Below are 20,049 nucleotides of genomic sequence, written 5' to 3' on the forward strand. Positions count from 1 at the left end.
GGCAAGCCAAAGCCTGCATGAATGAGCACAGCTCTGTCAAGATAGAGTTATCAGACTCCACCTCTCTTGGTATTTTTATAGAGAAATTGCAATTATTAAGACAAGGGTGTGGGGTCTGAGCACAGAAGATGTCTGCTCAGGCCAGCTGTGTGGGTATTATCAAGATAGGCTCTGGGATGACAGCCTTGGAGAAAGAGGCTTTCTTTCTACCCGTAGGGTAGGTGTTAATAATACTAGTGATTTTTCTTCAGCTCTTAAGGGTGTTATGTGCCCAACTCCCACAGACTTTCAGGAGGTATTAGGTGCCTAACTCCCCGAGACATTATTTTTTTTGAAAAACCCACCCAACAGCCCCAGTATTTAGACAGTGTAACGCTGCGTGTGTGCTACTGAGGAGCAAACATTACGTACTTGCCCTGTGTTCCCCTCTGGAGACAGTCAGTGTCCTGGGCACTTCGTGACCTGCTTCATCCTTCATCTTTCCTTTGCAGCCAGGTAGGGTGGGCGTTACTAACAAGACAAGTGGGCCCAAAGCCTTAGCTGGTATAAATCAGCATAGCTCTGCTTCAGCCAGTGGGGCTAAGCTGCATTACACCCATGGAGGAGTGGGCCGCTGCTGTCTTTAAAAGCCAGTTGGCACTGGAGTACTACAAAAATAATTAGGAAACAAGCAATCTCCACCTTGACTGGAAAAATTCTTCCTTTCTTATCTCATGAGCAGACTCCGAAACTGAAGCAGACACTTCCTCCCCACTCTGCTTCTGCCATCCTACAACCCTGACCCGTGGGCCACACCAACAGCTGGTGTAATGGGGTATAGCCACACCCCAGCTATGCCTGTGCCTGGCCCTCTTGGAGCAGGATGCGGTGGAAGTCAGAAGGACGCAGACAGCCCTCGGCTAAGTCGCAGTCCTGCCCACTGCCAGACTGAAGGTCTGTCTTGTTTTGTGCCTTGCAAGGGAGAAGCAGACCCTGGAGGGCCATCCTGATAGACAGATGTACCAGCCCTCAGACATGGACACAGGGTGGAGGGCATGGACAAAAGGTGCCTTTCATGATGACGAGTTTCACCAAGCGTCTCTTCTAGGAGTTTGCAGCCTCCCCCCGAGGAGGGTTCACCAAACCCACTCATTTTCAGGAAAAAAAACATGGAAAGGTGGCAATACTCCCCCTCCCCACAGAAACCAAGGGAAGGAATTAGAGGTCCCGGCTGTCCCTTCAGCTCAGCCTGTTGACCTCTGTCCTCGGGAGGGAGGGGAGGCCAAGAATAGAGTCAGTCAGAGGGGGCTCACATGCTAAATGTGACTTACAAAGGATGCCCTGTCTTGCCTCCATAGCAGTGAAGAGGGCCCTTTAGCAGGGTCCATTGGGGAGTGTCACACATTAGGAATTCTCTAACGTCACAGGGAAAATATGCTTCTTAAGCCTGATTATGAAATGCTGCTACAGTGGGAACTCTGTTTGAGCAAAGCCTCTTTGCATGCGTCTATGTCTGTGTGTGTGTGTGTGTGTGTGTGTGTGTGTGTGCGCACGCGCACATACAAGCTCCTGTGCATGCATTGCACAAGTCCAGGGTCAGATCTCCTTTCGAGCTTCCCCATAGCTCTGCTAGGAGACAGCCTGCTTGGAGACAGGGTCGACAATCTTTCTTCCTTATGCAGGCCTGCAGAACTTTGTTCTGCCCCAAGCACTGCCAAATGCATCTGAATGAAAGGGAGTCACATGGCTATGATTTCTGAATGAGAAGTGCTAACAGAACAAAACATGAGCCTGTAGCATGACAAGATTACTGGCAGAAGGGCCATCATCATGTCCAGTTTCCCTTAAACTCTAAGTAAAATCTCCACCCACTGCAAAGCCTTTGCATCGCTTGGAATTTGCATCACTTGGAATCTACTTAAGCCTTCGGTGATGGATTTACCAGGGGTTTTAAGAGACTTAGCAGGATCTGAGCTGTCTAATCATTTCATCTCATTCACTCACTTGCAGCCACTCCATCTTAGTCTACAATTCCATCATGTATCGTTAGCTAAGCCATGCCAGGCCTACTCAGTCCTGCTGGGGAAAACCCAGGTGGCTGCACTAAGAGGTAGTAGAGATGAAGCTTCAGTCTTTTAAGTTGTGGCCGCATGGTTGCTCCAGCATGGTCCAAGAGAGAGGGTCCTGCACTCCCAGAGGAGGGGGTTGGCGGGGGGAGTACAGAGTGCGCCTTGCAAATAAACCCCCAGAAACATGATCCCTCAGGTCCTTTGGCAAGAGGCGGTTTGCCAACCTCAGCATATAAACCAAAGACCAATACAGGTAACTGATTTCTGCCTACCAAACTGCTCCCTGTGGAATCAAATAAGCATGGTACTGGTCCCTTCCTGTCCTAAATGGCTGCTACTGAGCTGTTAGGCAGCTTCTTCATTCCACCGTTGAAGTAGTTACACTTCAGCAGCATTTGAAATAGTTTCCAAGCACTTTGAAACTCTGTAAGTTACTGCTAGAAGCACAGATAATTGTGGTGATGCTGCGTTCTTACTGGGACTTTCAAGCCTGTTTCAGAAAGTGCAACGTTTGAGCCTCTGTTAAGGGTGGAGACTGGAACCGAGTCCACAGGGCCCAACTGGCAAAACTTCTGGCTGGTCTAGACGGGGGCAGTTTGCACCCACTAAACTACACTGATGTAACTGCACAAGTGTACTTCATGCACTCAAGCCACATGCCGGGATAAGTGGTATTGGTTTGACTCCCATCTCACATTTGAAAACTGCATCTGCACAGGCCATTTCCACTAGTGAAACTCCATCACTGCAACTTGTCTGTGTAGACAGACCCTTCATTTACATATTTAGGCCCAATCTGAAATGCATCAACCTGCCAATTTTCACACCCCCTCCTCCCAACGGCATTTGTTTGAAAGAGGCAAAACAAAAATCGAGAGCGGCACACCTATTCTTTTCACTATGTGGTTTGTGGTTCCAACCATACAAAACAACTGGGCAAAGCAACGCCTCCCGAACAGCCTTCACTTCAGTCACGTACTCGCCTTCCCTGGGCTGCCTATCACATTGTTTTGGAGACAGGAGTCATCAGGAGGGGCTGAGTCCTCTTGGCTAGCGTTGGGTAGGCTTGGGCATTGATACTCTTTTGTCTCTGCTGTACCTCCTTTTCCCAATGCCTCAGGCATTTGCCTTTCTTCCCCAGGTTTCTCCCTCAGGAAGTCTTGTTTTGTTAAGAATGGCCTACTTGAGCGTCATTTTCAAACAGGGTAAAATTCAGATCCAGATCTCAAAGACTGGATATGACTGGAGCCAGGGTTTTGTTTAGGACCTTCTCTAGCTTTGAAAGACCCCATAAGGAACTTTCCTCTCTTCTAGGGAGGAGCGTGCTGGGTGGGAGCATGCCGGGCCGCTTGACATCAGACAGATGGGTGCAGCAGTAGCAGTTCTTAAACCTCTGGCGTTGGTGTGTCTAGCGGGACAGCTCAACACGTAAACGTAGCACAACCTGATGAACTATTCTGAACTGTGACTAATACAACTTAAAGACAGCTTTAAGTTGCAAAGCCACTCGCTGGCTCAGGATGCACATTTTTGCTTTACAAGTTGAAGCACGGTCATGGTTGAGCAGTGTTGCATGCGGTGGATTTCACCGTTCTTAGCGCACGTCTGGCAGATGGCACAGGGGCCACTGAACCAAGGCCAGCCCCACCTTCTGGGTTCCACCTTGTGATGAGAAACGTGCCTCACAGAGCGCAGCTGAGGAGCTGTTTGCAGAGGAGGCTGCAAAACTCTGGAAGTGGGCAGAGGAAACCAGAGTGTAAAGTCACCCTCGAAGTCATCCCTCAATGACAGGAAAAATCACATTTTGCATCTGAATCAAGGAGGGCAGACAATCCAACCTTTCCATAAGCGCGTGTGCCTGAGAGCACCCACTGAATGTACTATAATAACGCGCTCCCATAAGTGGGAAGCAACGCCTAGGAACACCCATACTTCGGCTTCAGGTAGTGGCAGCCTTTTACACTTCTCCACTTGCAGGAGCAGTCATGAATAGCCTATGTACCTTGATGTTTCCATCCAAGCGACAGCACTGGGCAGAGATGACCAAGCTACTGCACCCCATGTGATCTCCAGTACATCTCCACTACACGAGTACACAGGAGCTGGGACTATTACAGTCAGCAAGTTCCTGGTCATTGGCAATAAGCAACAAGTCTGTCTCCCATCAGAGTGTGCCTGTCGGGCTCAATCAGCATGAATTTCAATCAGCAGCACGGGCAGCAGCATGAAGAGGGAAAGGAGCAGGCAGATCTCTTGAAGAGACCCACTTTCTTCAACAGACTTTTCTTCCTCATAAAGCAGCAGCTGTGAGCTTTCACTTTTAAATGGCACAGATAACCATTGCCCTGAAATAGCAAGTTGCCTGCCATGGGGCTCCTGACATTGCAGCACTCAGTGGATTTTTGTGGGAAAGAGCTTTCAGAGTCATAATCTGGAGAAACCTATAATATATGTGGCCACTGAAGGGGCCAGGGCTGAGATGTGGGTCTCACTTGGTAGTGATGACCCCTTGTTAAATGGAAATGCTCTGCACATGTTGTGGAGGGTCGAGCCTCAGAGGAATTTGATATTCTCTGTAGTGTTTGCTTTCTCCCTTTAACAGTAGCTCAGTAGGGAGATAAGTCCATCCTGCACTATGAACAGAGCTAGGTTTACACTTCTGGGCTGTTCAGCCTTAGGCAACAGGCTACTTCCTACATTACCACTAGATTCCTAGTCACAAGAGTATGTTACAGAAGAGGAAGGACTCCCTTGTGGTTAAGGCACTGACCTGGGTCACTGGATAGTCACAGATTCATAGACTGTTTGGGTCTGGAAGGGACCTTGCAGATCATCAGGTCCAGCCCCGCTGCTCTAGGCAGGAAGACATCTCTGGACTTGGCTCCTAGCCCTCCTATTCATCTGCTTTGTGACTCCAGGTGAGTCATTTATTCTTTCTGGGCTTTGGTTCGTCCTCCATAAAACAGGGCAAAACTGTGTCTGGTCTTATCTAAACGAGAAGCCCTGTAGGATGGTAACTCTCATTAGCATGTAGCCGGGCAGTGCATAGGCTTTAAATTCACTGGGGTTGTAGGCACTACTGTAGTACAAAGGGTAACAAGAAGGCAAGCCACAGCCAGCTGATTGGGACTGTACAGAGAAGCTGAGGGTCTTAAGGCTCATGAAACAAACCCATGCAGCATCTCTGCTGCCCACACATGCAGGCTCTTCTGTTTGCTAAACAGAAGTTGGAAAGCATCTTGCAGCGGTGAGGCCATGTGGCTGCAATGGACAAAGCAAAATGTTCAGCACTAAATGGTCCCTCCGGCTATAAAGCCAAAAAGAGAAGTAGGTCAGGCTATCGGCTTCAAGTGCACTGGAAAAAAGCAGGTCACAGAACTCCGAGAAAGTTAAGCTTTCTGTGGTCAAAGCCAGTTCACTCTGCTCTCCACAGACTGGTCCAGGACTGTTCTCCAGTATTTTTCCATCCCATCCAGTGCTCTACTCTTTCATCTGGAAACCTCCCTAAATCTAGCAGTTCTCACCCTTGGGATATGTCTATACTGCAGGCAAAGGCATGACTGCACGTGGTCAGACATATACCCAATAGCTTTAAATTAAGCTGCTCGGGGTATCAATAGCAATGTAGCTGTGGCTGCACAGAGCTCAGTGCACGACGGATGTGCAAGTACTTACCCAGGGTCCGGGGTGGGCTCTGCCACCTGGACTGAGCTCCAGGATACCATGTCTACGCTATTATCAGCACCTGAGCTTGCTAACTTAAAGCTAGCTTGGGTATGTCTCCAAGAACTGTAGTCATACCACAGACTGCAGTGTAGGCTGTACACATCTCACCCGCATTTTAAGGGCAGATTCATGCCTAGATCTCTTAGATGGTTTCAAAAAGATTAAACTCGTGTTTTTAATTTGAGACACTTAAGATAGCAAATGACAATGCTTGTTACTGCTGCACAGGCTCAGAAGATTGTGCTCAGTTGCCTTGGTTGTGTTCCTCTTAGCACAGATATTGGTTAGACGCTTAATTTTCACAAACTCTTGTGCAGTTACAGTCTTCCTCCAAAGATAAGAAAATTGCATCAACCTCTCTGAGCAACCATGGCAACTTGTTAAATTAGGTCAAGATGTGGGGGCAGATAATGGAGCTTTGAAAAGCTGCTTGCTAGCTGAGTTAAGAACACATCAAACGCAAGCCAGGCTTCCGCCAAAATGCACCTTCTCACCAAACCATGCGCCTTCCAGGGCTGATACCATCAGAGCTTCTGCTTCTCTTGTGATAAAGCACATTGCCACCTCCCAGTGCCATTGCAAAGAGGCTCTTGATTAAAAAAAAAAAACCCAAACCTGAACACCATTTTAAATTTCTTAAATGCAAGACATGGATAGATGAAAGAAAAATACCAGGCACTTCCAGAGCCTCTCCATACAGAGGCAGTTAAAGCACTTGGCGAACAGAAGGGTAGTGTGTAAGAGGCTTTCCCTGAAGGGTGACCAGAAGCCTGGAGACCCAGACCTGCTGAAGTCACCAGCTGAGTCAGTGGCAGAGTGAAGAACACGCCCCATGAGTCCTGGCCCCTGGGCCCATGGTCTGCCTGCTGCAACATGCTTCCCTGCCGTGGCTGGGAACAGACCTCTAACATCCTGACTCTGAGTTTCCTTTGCACCACTACATACCACTTCCTTCCTTAAGAACAGAACCCAGGAGTCCTGTCACTCAGTACCCCTGCATACCTTGATCAGCTGCACATAGAAACTAAATCAGTTCTGCAGAAATGCAAACCAGCTCACTACTCACCAAACGAAACAGCTGCCCTGGTTCCCCTTTCCTACTGTTTAGGGCAATGATTATTCCACCATTTGAGTTCTGGGCATTACCTCTTTCAAGGAAGTAACCTACAGAACTCCATCTAACGATCACCAGTGTATCTAGCTGCTAGTTCAGGTTACAACATGCATGAGTCCAAAGATATGCTTTGGAGTACTAATGCTGGTGGGTGAAAAAAGGCTGCGAGTCACTATGGGAGTTAGTAGATCTGGTTTTCCATCCCGTGGGGTGGTAGTGGAGTGAAATACCTTGTGGTAGACGGCTTGGAGAGGACGGTTCACTGTGTACCCCAAGTGCCTAAAGAGACTCTCAGACACTCTGCGGTGCATGTTTCTTGCCTTTTGCTGGTTATGAAAGGCAGAGGTCAGGGCCCAGGGCATAGCCACGATCTGCTGCCCGCATGCCCCTGCGACAGACACCAGTTCCACATGCAGGGGCATAAAAGGAGCAGACTGCGGCTCTGCCCCAGGCACCCCACTGTCACCACCCCCAGATCCCAGCCCTGTCCCGCTTGCCTGTTCTGCTCCTAGACACTGCTCCCCAGCCCCATCCAATCTGTCTGTCTGAGTGCACCCTGCCCACACAGGTCTTGGGCCAGCCTACATGGAGACCCTGGGATCTCTGGGTGGCGAGAGTGTGGGGCTGGGGCCCGGGACAGAGCTGCAATCTGCTCCTGGCACACCCCTGCCCACAAAATCGGCCCCTGCCACAGCGACATGCAGGGATCAGGTCGCAGCTTTGCCCCAGGCTCGCTGTCACAGCCCTGGCCCATCATGCTCTTCCCACTCCAGACCAACTAATTACCCACCCCTAAGATAAGCCTTAAAACTGAGCATCAGGGGGGCTTGCTGTCTCTGAGAGGTAAGCCTTCTCTTGACTACAAAATCTGGACAAGCTTCTCCAATGAATTTCACCACCCAGGCCCTCAAGTCCTGTTGTCTGTGTGGGTTCCCTAATAAAGCTTGTATATGAGACGTCACCCTGACATACATTGCTCTGAGCAATCCTAAGTGTCTCCCCTGTGAAGAATATGTCTGGAACAGGAAGAACGGTGAGTAGGTGGAGGTACAGCCCGAAGCAATAAAATGAACCTAAACAAAGTGAGTAAAGTCTGGGCTTGATCATGCGAGGAAAATGTCCTAGTCATTTGTCACAGCTTGCCAAGTAGCTGCATAAGGGAATGGACAACTATTGCACACACTAGGATCCACAATGAGGGACAGAGTATTGCCTAATGGTTAGCACACGGGTAGCCAACCCACAGCATCCATGACAAGTGGCACGCACAGCCGCTTTGTGTGGCACATGGAAGATCAGGCAGGGAGCAGGGAACTCAGTGGCAGGGGGAAACGATCAGAGAGGCACTCAGGGAGGGAGTAGGGCTTACCTTGTGGCATGCCTGTCACAAAGGCTGACCCCCACTGGGTTAGTGCATCAGATGGGGAGCACTAGGTTCGATAGCTAGCTCTGCCACTTACTCCCTAACACCCCTCTGTGTCTCAGTCTCAGTCTCTCCACCTGTTGAATGGAGATCAACCCTCTTGCACCATATCCTGACCCTAACGCACCAGAGGGCTGCTGCTGCCTGGTGCTCCTATAAGTAGGAAGGATTCGCTTGCTTAGGACAAAATAATGCAAAGAATGTTTATAGGAACAACTTACGGTCTACAGAGCACTGATGTATGTAGCTCAGCACCTTCTGCAGCTGAGATGTTTTATCAGCCACATCCTACCGGGCAGTAGCCAGCTCAGGAACATGACATGATTTGATTTCTTTTATACAGGCCACTTAAAATGCCCCCATTCAGCTGACTAGGTTGAACTCCCTTTACAACTAAAGCTATTGCAACAAACCACTTCCTTTTTACATGTAGCTCCTAAAATTATCTCCCCACCGCACCACCCCCCTCCCCAAACTGTTATCAGTCCCACGATGAGCTATGTGCGTGGGAGGAGATTTCTGGAAGAGTCGCACCTCGGGGGCTGCGCCGAAGCTTTTGATGATCTTTATCTGCTCATGCTATTTCTGCCACATGGCTCCTCCAGGTCACAGCTGCTACCAACTGGGGTATGAGGGATAATTATTTATGGGTGGAGGGGGAACTGGCCAAAGAGTAAGCTTTGGCTCTTTGATCTAGGTTTCAAATGGATTCTGAAGTCCTAGTGATTTCCTTCCTCTCTCTCCTGTTCTTATTCCCCCTTCTTCATCCTCAACCTCAACAGTGCAGAGTTCCAGGAGATTATTGTCTTGCCTCCACTCATGGATATAAGGAAAGACATAAAGGTAGCATGTTTGGAAATGCATCTTGTTCTGAGGCAGAGACTACAAACGAGTGACCAGCCTGCTGCACCACATTGCTGAATTACTGAGTTTGTCCTGAGTGACCCCAGAAACTCCTGTCTTGAACAGTAACGGGCCTGGCTTTTTGCTGCCTTGGACAAAGACATTAGGGCTGGAAGGGACCTTGAAGATCATCAAGTCCAGCCCCCCGCTCCAGGGGCAGGAAGTCGGCTGGGGTCAAAGGATTCTAGCAAGATCCTTGTATTATCATTTACCACCATGGGCTGTAGAGGACAATAGGTAATAGGATGAATAAGAAGGCATACTGCACCCCATTTTCCACACGTCTTAAAGAGAACAAGGCTCAAAACACCAGTAATGGGAGAAACAGGGATTCCCATCCCCCCAGTCACTGGTATGAACCTGCTCCATCAATAAAGGCCCCAAAGGCTCTGATGGATAGGTGAATACCTAAAAGAGCTGCTAGATAGACAGGCCTGAATCACAATATTTGGAGCTGGATTCTGGATGTCACAGGGCTCTGGGGTGTTTGGACCCACCCAGTCCGGGGACAGAGGTCAGAGGACTACCCACCGGACTACTAGATGTGGTCCTGCAATCTGGACCATCTCAAAGGACAGGGGCTACTGGGCTTGGCCCCTCAGCAGATGGTGGTTCTCAGCTGTACATCTACAGGGAGAGATGTGTCCACTCTGAAAGCCCTCACTCCCTGGGGCTGCTGTGTGGCCGGAGGGACCCCTTCAGTCACTGGCATGCCCCCTGCCCCGGTCCCTCCCAGTCAGGGTCAAGGATCAGCAACACAAGGGGAAGGTTGACACTGCTGCTGCCCACACTGCATCACTTCTCTGGTCAGAGCCCTTGAGTCTCCAGCACCAGTGAAACCCAAGAGACTTGTCTGAGAGGTTTTGGCCAAGGGGATATGACCCTACCTGTGTAGCCAGCAAGGGCAGCAGCAGGAATGACAGGCTTGTCCTTGTTCATGTCAGCCCGATCTCGAACATAGTCCTTGAAGGTACCCTTGGGCTTATGGTTGGGCAGAGCCGCTGGGTAGTCCTCTGAGTCAAAGCTGTCATAGGAGGGGACACGCTGAAGGCTCTGGAAGGAGGACTGGCTGCTCCAGGACTGTGTCAGGCGGTCACAGCTGTCGTAGCTCTCTATGCTCTCGAAGGAGTCCTGGCCCCCTAGTTTACCTGGGGGGAATGGAGGGAGAAATGAGATTCACCCCACCTGCTGGGAGGCAGTTTACATTCAATACTCAAATTGATGCCACGAGGATAGTGCTCCTAGGGCACGCTGTGTCACAGGACACACAGACAGCACAAAGGGATCTGCTATCCACGTTCAGTGCCAAGCCAGGCTGCATCACGCTCTTCCGCCACACCTTTCCGCTTAAAGCAGCCTTTAATTAATCCTCTACACCTTGAACCTGCAGAGCTGTATTACAGAGTGGGGCAATCTGAGGTGAAGAAGAGGTAAGGGACTCAATTCAACATCACCGGTAGAGAAGCAAGAAGAGAACCCAAGAGTCCAGACTCCCAGTTTCATCTTAACCATCAGAGAAATAGCCAAACTGAATTTCTACTGTCGCCTTAAATGCCACTCCTTCTAAAAGGTGACTGCCCTGATTTTGGGCATCTGAAGGGAAAATACCCCAGTAAAATGGACATTAACAGTTCCCTGTTTTAAGCATAGGGGTTAAGAGTCCGTCCATAACACAAAGGCCCACAGAAAAATCCTAACGGCGCGGTCACTACATAACTCTGAATGCTGTGATCTCAGCCCTGCTCTCATGATCATGTACATACCAACGTAGGCATCCATGATATTTTATGCTGCCCAACAGAGTTTACAGGTAAACACATGGAGCAGATATACATTCACACAGTCCAGATGGGTAACTGGGCCTGCAAATTTAGGCTGGGGCATTATCCCCACCTGCCAAACGCCCTGCTAAGTCTACTTTTTCACTTGCCTTATTGGCATTTTTTGCTACAGAGCTTTATTGTGATATTTTTGTGCAGTAAATCATAACCAAAGTCCCTGGCATCCAGAAGTTATCAAGCAGCAGGAGTTTAGCTAGGTGCACAAGTTAGACAACAACAACTTTTGCTTCGCTGAGCTGCACACATCTGGACTCCATCAACAATTGCAATTGTTTTCTCTGCTGAGATCAATATGTTACAGGGTCAGATCTTCAGCTGGAATACAAAAGGAAGCTTCGCTGGGATCCATGGACCTACGTTGGTTTACTCCAGCAGAGGAGCTGGCGCCCTGTGATTAGAAGTACAGGGAGCTAAAAAAGGGACTGAAAAAAATAGATTTAAATTGCACTCTGAGCTGCCTTCTTCTGCTTATTGCTCAACAGCTTCACTGACAAGCTGAGAGCGTAATAGGATCATTCAAGTTCATTAATTTCCCAAACTGGGCTAAAAACAGCTGCAGGGATTGTGTAAGAGCTCCTGGAGAAATTTCCATTGGCAGAACTGCCCCCTGCTCAGGCCCAGATAGTAAATCTCAAGGGAAATGAACGCAGAATGGAGCTGGCACATGCGGCCAAATATTTGTTGTATTTTAGTTTAAACAGTGCTTGCTGCAAGAAGAGCCTAACTAGTGTTGGCTTGCAGAAGTCAGCCTCTTCAGTAATGGACAGAGCAGGCACTTAGGACTTCAGCTCCCATTCAGCCTAGCGGGGCACTGACTCTGAGCCCTAATGAGCATAATTCACAAGCCAGCATTTACAATCTTATTGCTGATTTACACTTTTTGAAATCTGAGGCTGCAGATCAGGCCTGTCTCTCCTTGAAATCATTTATACATTTGTTGCAGCTAGGAAGGCCTAAATGTAAGGTTGTTTGACACTTTCCATTACAAGACTCTGTTTTCAGTTCTTTACAGTTTCACCAAACTTCCACATTTAGGCTCAAACTCTCATACTTCAGACTGTTTTTTGTTTGTTTGTTTGGGGGGGGGGTTGTGAATATTAACAAAAATAGCACAGCCATTTCCAAGAAAGCAGAAAGGGGAAAACCTGTTGTTTTACCCCTATTAAATGATTTGTACAACTATTTCATTGAGAACATCTAAGGCCTGCCTTGGATCAGGAATTGGACACTTGGCAGAGGATCTGAGATGTTGTGGACGTGCTGTTGCTGTGCCTTGGAAAATCTGCCTAAATTTGGCTAAGTTGTGAGCTTCTGGCAATCAGAGTTTGCATAGGCTCAGTGGAGCACTGATGGAGCCTGACAGCTCAGTCTTCCAAAGATTCTGTCTTTATTGATCATGCAGAATAGAAAAAGAGCGTGCATCATGTATATACAGTCTGCCAGAAAGCAAAGTTACAAAGGGGCCAAATTAAAGTTGCAAAGACAACTTTAATTCTGATGTTTCTTAGTTTTTAACTGTTTGGCTTTGCAGGCTTTTGATGAAATTCCTGTCATGTAGCTGTTTCTATGGCATCTATAATAATAAAGATATAATCATATTGGTAAGGGGGTGGATTCTTATATACACTCCAGCCCATTGACCCATTTTGGCAGGATTAAGAGACATTAAACTGGGTATGCATTTTATACCCACACTCAGCCACCTCAGCAGATCCTTTGGCATTGCCAGGGCAGGGTTGGAGACAACCCAGAACCATGGTTGACATTTTAAAGGGCTCATTTAATACAGGTGCCTCTTCCTGACTGTCCTTACTTAGCGCTGGTCTGTGGGACTTGCTTCTGTAGGATCCCCTTCCCTTGAGGTTTGGAGGCTGTGTATGACTGAGCTATGATTGCGAAAGTGCAACTGGCTAGTTGCCTTTCAATAATAACTATAAAGTTTCCTTCCTTAAAGAAAAGCTCAAGAGAAGAGAGAGAACCAAATTAGAAAACAGTCAGAAAAACAACCCCGGAAAAAGAGCTTACCTAAAACTGCAGCACAGCTGCCCCTAGCCTCACCACATCTGGCTAATTTGCCTGTTTTATATAAATGTTCAACCAGTAGTAATAGTTAAAGAGAGAGAGAGAAAGAGAGAGAGAACTACCATCCCCCTCCTCAAACAAGCTTTCCCCAGCTTCGAACAAAAAAGAGAAACATAAAAATAACCCCCATAATCTAATGCACATGTGAATTCAGACGGGAGCATGACACAGACTGGCAGAGGAGTCTGAACGTATGGAAAGATCCAACATTGGCATTTTCCTGGTCTCATTCCAGTATAATAATACTAATGATATAGTCAAAATTCAAGATCAAAGTCAATCCATATCAGCACAGCTATCACGACAAGAATCAGGAATCAAATGAGCTGAGTTCACTGCAGTGCAGGATCTTGGGAGAATCAAATTGCTTTCCTTTGCCTTGGTTTCCCCATCCATAAAAGGGAACACTAATACATGCTTTGGTTAATGACTATCAACTCCATGAAATGAGACCTTCTCTGTGGATAACTCTGTAAAACAGAGTAGCTGTCCTGACTTCAGTGAACACACACCAGTTAACAATCTGGGTCTGCCTGTTTCAATTTAATAATATTAACCTAAAAAGGTGTCTGGCCACAGATTCTTAAGAAATATTCAGGTGCCTACGTCCTGATTTCAATGGGAGTTAGACACCTGAGTGCCTTTGAGGATCTGGGCCTGGGTATTTGCAGTACAGGAGCTAGGAGCTCTATACCTGACCCATATTATGTGGACTGAAGGAGATGCTGTCCCAGTCAGTGCCACAGTCCCCCTGCCTCTACAGTGGGGATAACCACACTCTCCACACTGCTCTCCACGGTGCAGTGAGCCTTAATTTATTGGGCCACATACTCGGCTTGTGTAAACTGCTGTTACACCAGTCAGTGGAAAAAATGATGCACAGCTGTTTAGAATCTGGGACATTATGCATAAAAGCTTTCAGACCCTTGGACAACATGTGTTGGGTAAACGATTTGTGAGGCACACGTGGGGGGGTTTTGGCCCCAAACAGAACCCCACTAGAAAGAAACCTCCAGGGCGGAAGGGGCAGTGTCACCACTCATTTGTATCCTTAGGCGTGGGTGGAGAGATGCACTGAAAATCCAAGCAGAGTCTGGAGACTCGCAACCTTACCTCGACTGGTGCGCCCCATGCACATGTTATCCGTGGTTACAACTTCCTGCTTGATCGTGAAGTAGTCTGTCTGCAGGGAATCTGTCTGGACAGGGTCACGCAGGATGACGGCTGGGTAGTCACTCTCATACTTGAGGGACAGGAGCTCCTCGGAGCTGATCGGATGGAGGGTCTGGTAGGATTCTGTGATAAAGCTGGGCTCAGAGAACTCTGATGGAGGCACACACTGAGCATGCTCGATGCCATAACCTGCCAGTGGAATGACGGGCTACGTTAACATTGGATCCCAATCAGAAATAGAATAAAGCAAAGCGAAGCAGAGCATGGCTGTCTCCACCTTTTGCTTCTTGCTACGTTCTGAGCTCTTTGGGACAAGGGCTGTCTTTGTTTAAATGATTATATAACTGCATGAAAATCAAGCAGCATCCTTTCTGCTTCAGCCTTCCTCACTGACCAGAGAGAAAATCTGGAATACAAGTTTAGCAGATCAGCTGGTTCCAGAAGAAACACAACTCATGCCCTTCTATTGCAGCACGGGTGCTCAATTGCTGGCTTTTGAGGCTGAACTACGTATTGATTGGGCATCCCTGTGGGGTCCACGTGTACTTCAGCATCCAAGTTTCCATTAAAAACAAGGGGGGGGGACACACATTTTTAAAAATACCCACAGTATTGAAGGGCCCAGCTGGAGACATTGTGAACTTCCCAGAAAAGCTGAACACCTACAAGTCCAATCAAAGTCATGGGAGATGCAATTGTTCTGAAAGTCCTAGGTTACTCAAGGAGATCTACCAGAGGCCACTTCTAGAAAGAAACGAGTTTACAAACAGTCTGAATCAAGAGCTTTGAGCCATGCCTCCTCTTGGTTAGCCCAGTGGGGTGTCAACTCTAATGCCCAATAACAATGAATCAATACTAATTAGCACATACAAGAAAAACAGAGGCATGAGTTTACTATGGACTTTGCATACTTTTCCATGATCAGGGTAGTAATCTGCCAGTATGTTAAACAAAGGGGACTCCAAAAACGCACTGGGAACAGAAACGGGCCTAGAAAGAGTGCTGCTTTTCTAGTGGAAGTCAGCACTGACAATGGGATATTGGGTGGTACCTGCCTGTCAGATATTAGCACAGTAACACGCTGGACAATTTAGAGGAGAAGAAAAGCATTGAGAAATGCAGCTCAGACTTACTAATCAAGTAGTCGGATGTATAACGGGATTCCGGATATGCGGCGTTCACTCCATTAGCTGGATACGGCTTTGCTTCTTCTGCAAGAAGAAAGTTCATAGGATTATCAACGTTACCAACACTTGGAATTATATATAGAGGCCAGAATCTCCCAAAGCACTCAGCTACTATAGCTGGGATTTTCAAAGAAACCAAAGAAAGTCAAGTGCAAAAGTGATTACCTGATTTCCTTGAAAAGCCAAGCCTTAGGCACCAGTAACTCTCCACGTTTTCAAAACTGCTGCATGTGAATCTTATCACAGCTGGAACTTCTAGGCGTTGTTATAATATTATTATTAATCTTTAATTGTTTCCTTTAGTTTTTGCTACTTTTCCTGCTTTTGCTGGCTGCTTATCATGATTGTATGTAGAGCTCACATATATGTTTTTAATTAAGCCTTTTTAAGGACCAACAAAGAACAAATTGTACCACATTTTCCCCAGAGTTTGGACCAGTTCTCATTGTGTATGTTTTGAGAGTCAATAACATTTTGAAATCAGACTTTTTTTAAATGAAAAATTTAGGCTTCCCCCCCGAAAAAGTTCCCCTGTTTTGAACCAGCTCTGAGTATATGCATGTGTGTGAGTGTATGTGACAAGCACTGTTCCTCCAAGTCCAAAACATTGGTACTGTTCCCATCCCAGTGAGACACAAGGTAAAGCTGAATAGAGAGATGACAGAAAATACCTTGATACTACATTTATAAGGTGGCTGCTGCACAGCCACCACCTTACTTTTGCTGAACACTCAATGTGTAGTAGCTAGCACCATGGGGTTTCTAGCTGCTTAATCAATGACTGTTAACTGTAAAATCAACACACACACATATGTGTGTGTGTGTGTGTGTGTGTATATATATGTGTGTGTGTGTATATATTGGCCCCTTCCAACTACAGTTGTAGTTTCTGTCCTGGCTCTTTCTCCCTTTAACACCTCGCTCATTTTCAGCATCGCTTGCACAGCATAGTGGGTGGACAGAGATACCGTCATGGGAGCTTACAAAGGGTAACAAAAATAAAAAAAACCCATGAATTTCTTGGACTATATTTATTTCTGCTGAGGCTGGAGAGAAACTAACCAAAGATAATGCACGTTCACTCGATGGAGCCTAATTTTGGCCTCCCCTCCTGGGATTGCAGGGTGGAAAAAATTCTCAAACAAAGGAAGGTTTTGTGGAAAGAGAGAGACCTAATGCAGAGTGCTCTTCTCCCCTCCCCGCAGAGCCTGCCAAGGGGCAGGGTGGGTGACCACAGGGAAAGGGTGGGACTGAGTTAAAGAGGGCAATGCTCAAGTAGGTTTACAGTCAAGCAGAGGGCACTGCTGACACTGCTGGTAACCAGGAGCTATTTTAAGAAGAAATTTGGAAAAATAAGCCTGAAAGCACCCAAATACATAAAGAAAACGTTACCCGTCTGCTGCCATTTTTATACCTTTAGCAGCCTGTGGTATGTGAGTCACTTCTTCTGAAAAAGCTAACGGGGGCATGTTAATAAGAGGGACTGACAGGTTGTAGCTTGTCCCCATGTGACCTGATGACTTAGAGTGGATTCGCAAAGGTGGTGCTGAGCGGTTTGGGATAATAAGCAAAGGCTTGGTACTGCTCCCAGCAAAGACGGTGCCAAAGTACACTGCTGAAGTGGGTAAGCCCTGCAGTGAGGTTCAGCTCACAACTGTGACTCAAACTCCCTAGGCGGGTTGCTCGGTCTCTTTGTACAGCGGGTCCCTGTCTGTAAAATGGGAAAAATAGTTCTATCTTTGATATTAGCAGGTTAGCACCTGATAGCCACTTGCATCTTACCATGTGTTTATACAGCACTAGCACATCAGCGCCCACATCTTACTTGGGGTTTCTAGGTTGGGGAGTGCCTTTCTGGGGATTCACTGCTCTATTTCTGGGTCTGGGCGTGTGCTGCATAGGAACACGTGATAGGAAATGCTTCTCAGGAGTACTGCAGATGCTGTCCAGATATACTCTAGACCCTCACTGACCTCACTGGGGCAGGATTCAGCCCTAAAATGCACAAAGCTGGTGACTTCTACAAAGCACTTGCTGTCTAAGGCTCCAAAATAATCTCTGCAAGGAGTCACCCGTCCTGCTAGGTCTGCCTGTCTTACGGACAAGGGAAGTGAAGTTCAGAGAGCCTATGTTGTTTGCACAAGGTGAGACAGCACATCTGAAAGAGCTGAAAATGCAACTCCAACCGCTGGATTCCCCACCCTGTGCCCTGAGTGCAAGAGGGGCAGCAATGCATCGTTCTTTTCATGCCTCGGTGATAAGCGTTGAAGCCAGGACCTGGCAGGTAAAAGTTCTTGTCAGGGCATCCATCTCTCTGGGTTTTGCACTGCACCATCACTGTATGATGTAAGTGCTGACAGACATAGCTACATTGCATCCCAAGGAGGTAGGGAACAATTCAACCAACTTTACACCAAGGAAACTGAGGCATAGAGCCGTTTAATTCATTTGCCCCAGAGAATCAGTGGCAGAGCTGGACATGCACCCAATGCTCTCAAGCCCTTATGCAGTGCCTCAACCAAAATACCACTGCCATAGCAGGCAACTTTCAAGGGCGTAAAACTTCAAGTAGCAGGAAGCAGGGGTCAGCTCTTCAGCCGCTTCCAGTAACTAGGGGTTGAGTTCACTACAAGGTTTTTTTTAAATGTATTTGTTGTGAAAACTCAGGCTCCATAAAAACTAACGGAAAAAGAAAAGAACTGAAAAAGATTGCAGAAGCAAACAAGGAGTAGGAAAATACAGGCTGCTGCTGACCCCACGAACAGCCGTGTTTACCTTCTGCAAACCACAGGTGACAGTAAAATTAGTAATCAGTAATTAACCTCCATTTGTCAATGGGTTTCTTGGAAGGCATAAAATCCTTCACCTCTCAGTCCCCACCTCCTCCCCTTTTACTGCCACTGGAGCAGCCCTGATGTCAAGGACACTCAGTCAATGCATTAATACAGTGGATATCTAGAAGCCCAGGGCCGGAAACAGCTCCATGACTGAACTAGATTCTGCATCAGAGAGAAAAGGGTGGCTTAGAAGTGTTCAGATCTGCTCAGTGTCCCCATGTGTTTTGGGCACTTCGTGGTATGTGATCAGTGCCTTGGGCAGTGTCGAGGCAGAGAGGCTTTTGCAGGAAGGCAGTCTCAGGGTCTCCACTGATTCATGCTGGGCAGGTGTCCCTAAAGCGAAGGAGAGCTCACTAGGGTATGTGTGCATCCTGCCACCCACTCTAGTTCCTGTCTCCCCACATAGCTGGGTCCCCATTCAATAAAGGAATTAAGCACATGCCAGTTCCATTTTTGAAGAGCCAGATCCAAACTCCATTCCAATCTTTGTATTGACTTTTGTGGACATTGGGTTGGACTTTAATTCCCATTGAAGTCAAAAGGGTTTAAGTAGATACTGTTAAGTTAAAACAAATGCGTTGATGCTTCCCAGAGTTGTATGGGTCTGCAGCTTCTGCTTATATCTTAATTTCATAACTCAAACTCATCAGCCCTCGAGGTAGTTCACTTACTCCAAACTATCTCATCAGATCTTTTGCTATGCTCTCCATCGAGAGAATATTCAATGCCCGTGAAAGCTGGTATGCAGAGACAAATAAAGATGCAATGTAATCTTCTTGGGCATGGAGCACAGAAGCTGTACAGCCCTACCCAAAAATTACCTTTTAGGGCAAGGAATCAAGAATACTATTTTCCAGCTGCAACTGGAAATATAAGGTGGGATTTTCAAAAGTACCACTCAGCGTCAACTGAAGGCAGCGGAAAAACTCCCAGTGGAGACAAAGTTAGGTCAATACTGAGTGATTAGGAAAATCCCCCTTTTAATTTCCAAACAGACAGAATGTCCCTGTCTGCAGTGGAAACCAGCCATATCCACTGATCTTTCATGATCAGCCTGCCCCTCTCAAGAAATGCCATGGGATCTTCATTGATCACAACTATTCAGGGCTTCCATTTTAAGTCATACCTAGAAGATACCATGTCCAGAAGCCCCAAGCCAAGAGATTGATTCAGGCAAAAATATCCCTTGCTACACTGCAGGTACCACTGCCCGCAGCACTCACCAACCTGAGTGATCCACCATCCAAATATGACCTCATCTGCTGTAAAGTTTGGATGGCATCACTGCACAAAGTACCAGTTACACTATTGCTCTTTATTGCATCCAGACTCCGAGCCATGCTCTTTGGGGGTCTCATGGGCCAGTCTGCCTCCAAGCCCCTTACTGTAACCCATTTGGTGATCCATTCAGTTACCTTTCTGCAGCATCTCCAGATGTTCCCAGAGAATATCTCCCACAAAGTCAGGTGCTAGCTCAATGAAGCAGTCCTTGCCCAGAGCACAGAGGGCAGCTCCATTCATGCAAAACTTCTGGAAATCCACTCCTTTCAGACTGAACTCATTCACGGCCCACATCACCCAGTCTCGCACGTGAGTCTCCGTCCATTGCTGGGGGTCTACATCAAGGGTCATCAAAGAAATCCATTAATAAGCATCCACATGTTACACCAAACCAGTGAGAAAAAAAAATCAGCAATTCCTATGCCAACAGGTGC

General features: G+C 47.3%; 1 protein-coding gene across 6 annotated transcripts in view; it reads right to left on the reverse strand.

Moving 5' to 3' along the window:
• Nucleotides 1–20,049, reverse strand: part of ETS1 (ETS proto-oncogene 1, transcription factor) — a 114,041-nt gene that overhangs the window by 10,774 nt on the left and 83,218 nt on the right. For 4 of the 6 annotated variants that reach the window (XM_090027008.1, XM_090027011.1, XM_090027009.1 and 1 more), the window contains 4 exons: nt 19,750–19,950; nt 15,444–15,521; nt 14,251–14,499; nt 10,102–10,362 (listed from right to left, as the gene is read on the reverse strand). In XM_090027008.1, coding sequence (XP_089883134.1) covers nt 10,102–10,362; nt 14,251–14,499; nt 15,444–15,521; nt 19,750–19,950 — 789 coding nt within the window. The remainder of the gene's footprint in view (nt 1–10,101; nt 10,363–14,250; nt 14,500–15,443; nt 15,522–19,749; nt 19,951–20,049) is intronic. The other 2 variants (XM_090027012.1, XM_090027013.1) reach the window with 1 other exon arrangement.

This window comes from Crocodylus siamensis, chromosome 14 (genome assembly GCF_052110815.1).
Source record: "Crocodylus siamensis isolate JL-2025a chromosome 14, ASM5211081v1, whole genome shotgun sequence".
In the NCBI taxonomy this organism is placed as follows: Eukaryota; Metazoa; Chordata; order Crocodylia; family Crocodylidae; genus Crocodylus; species Crocodylus siamensis.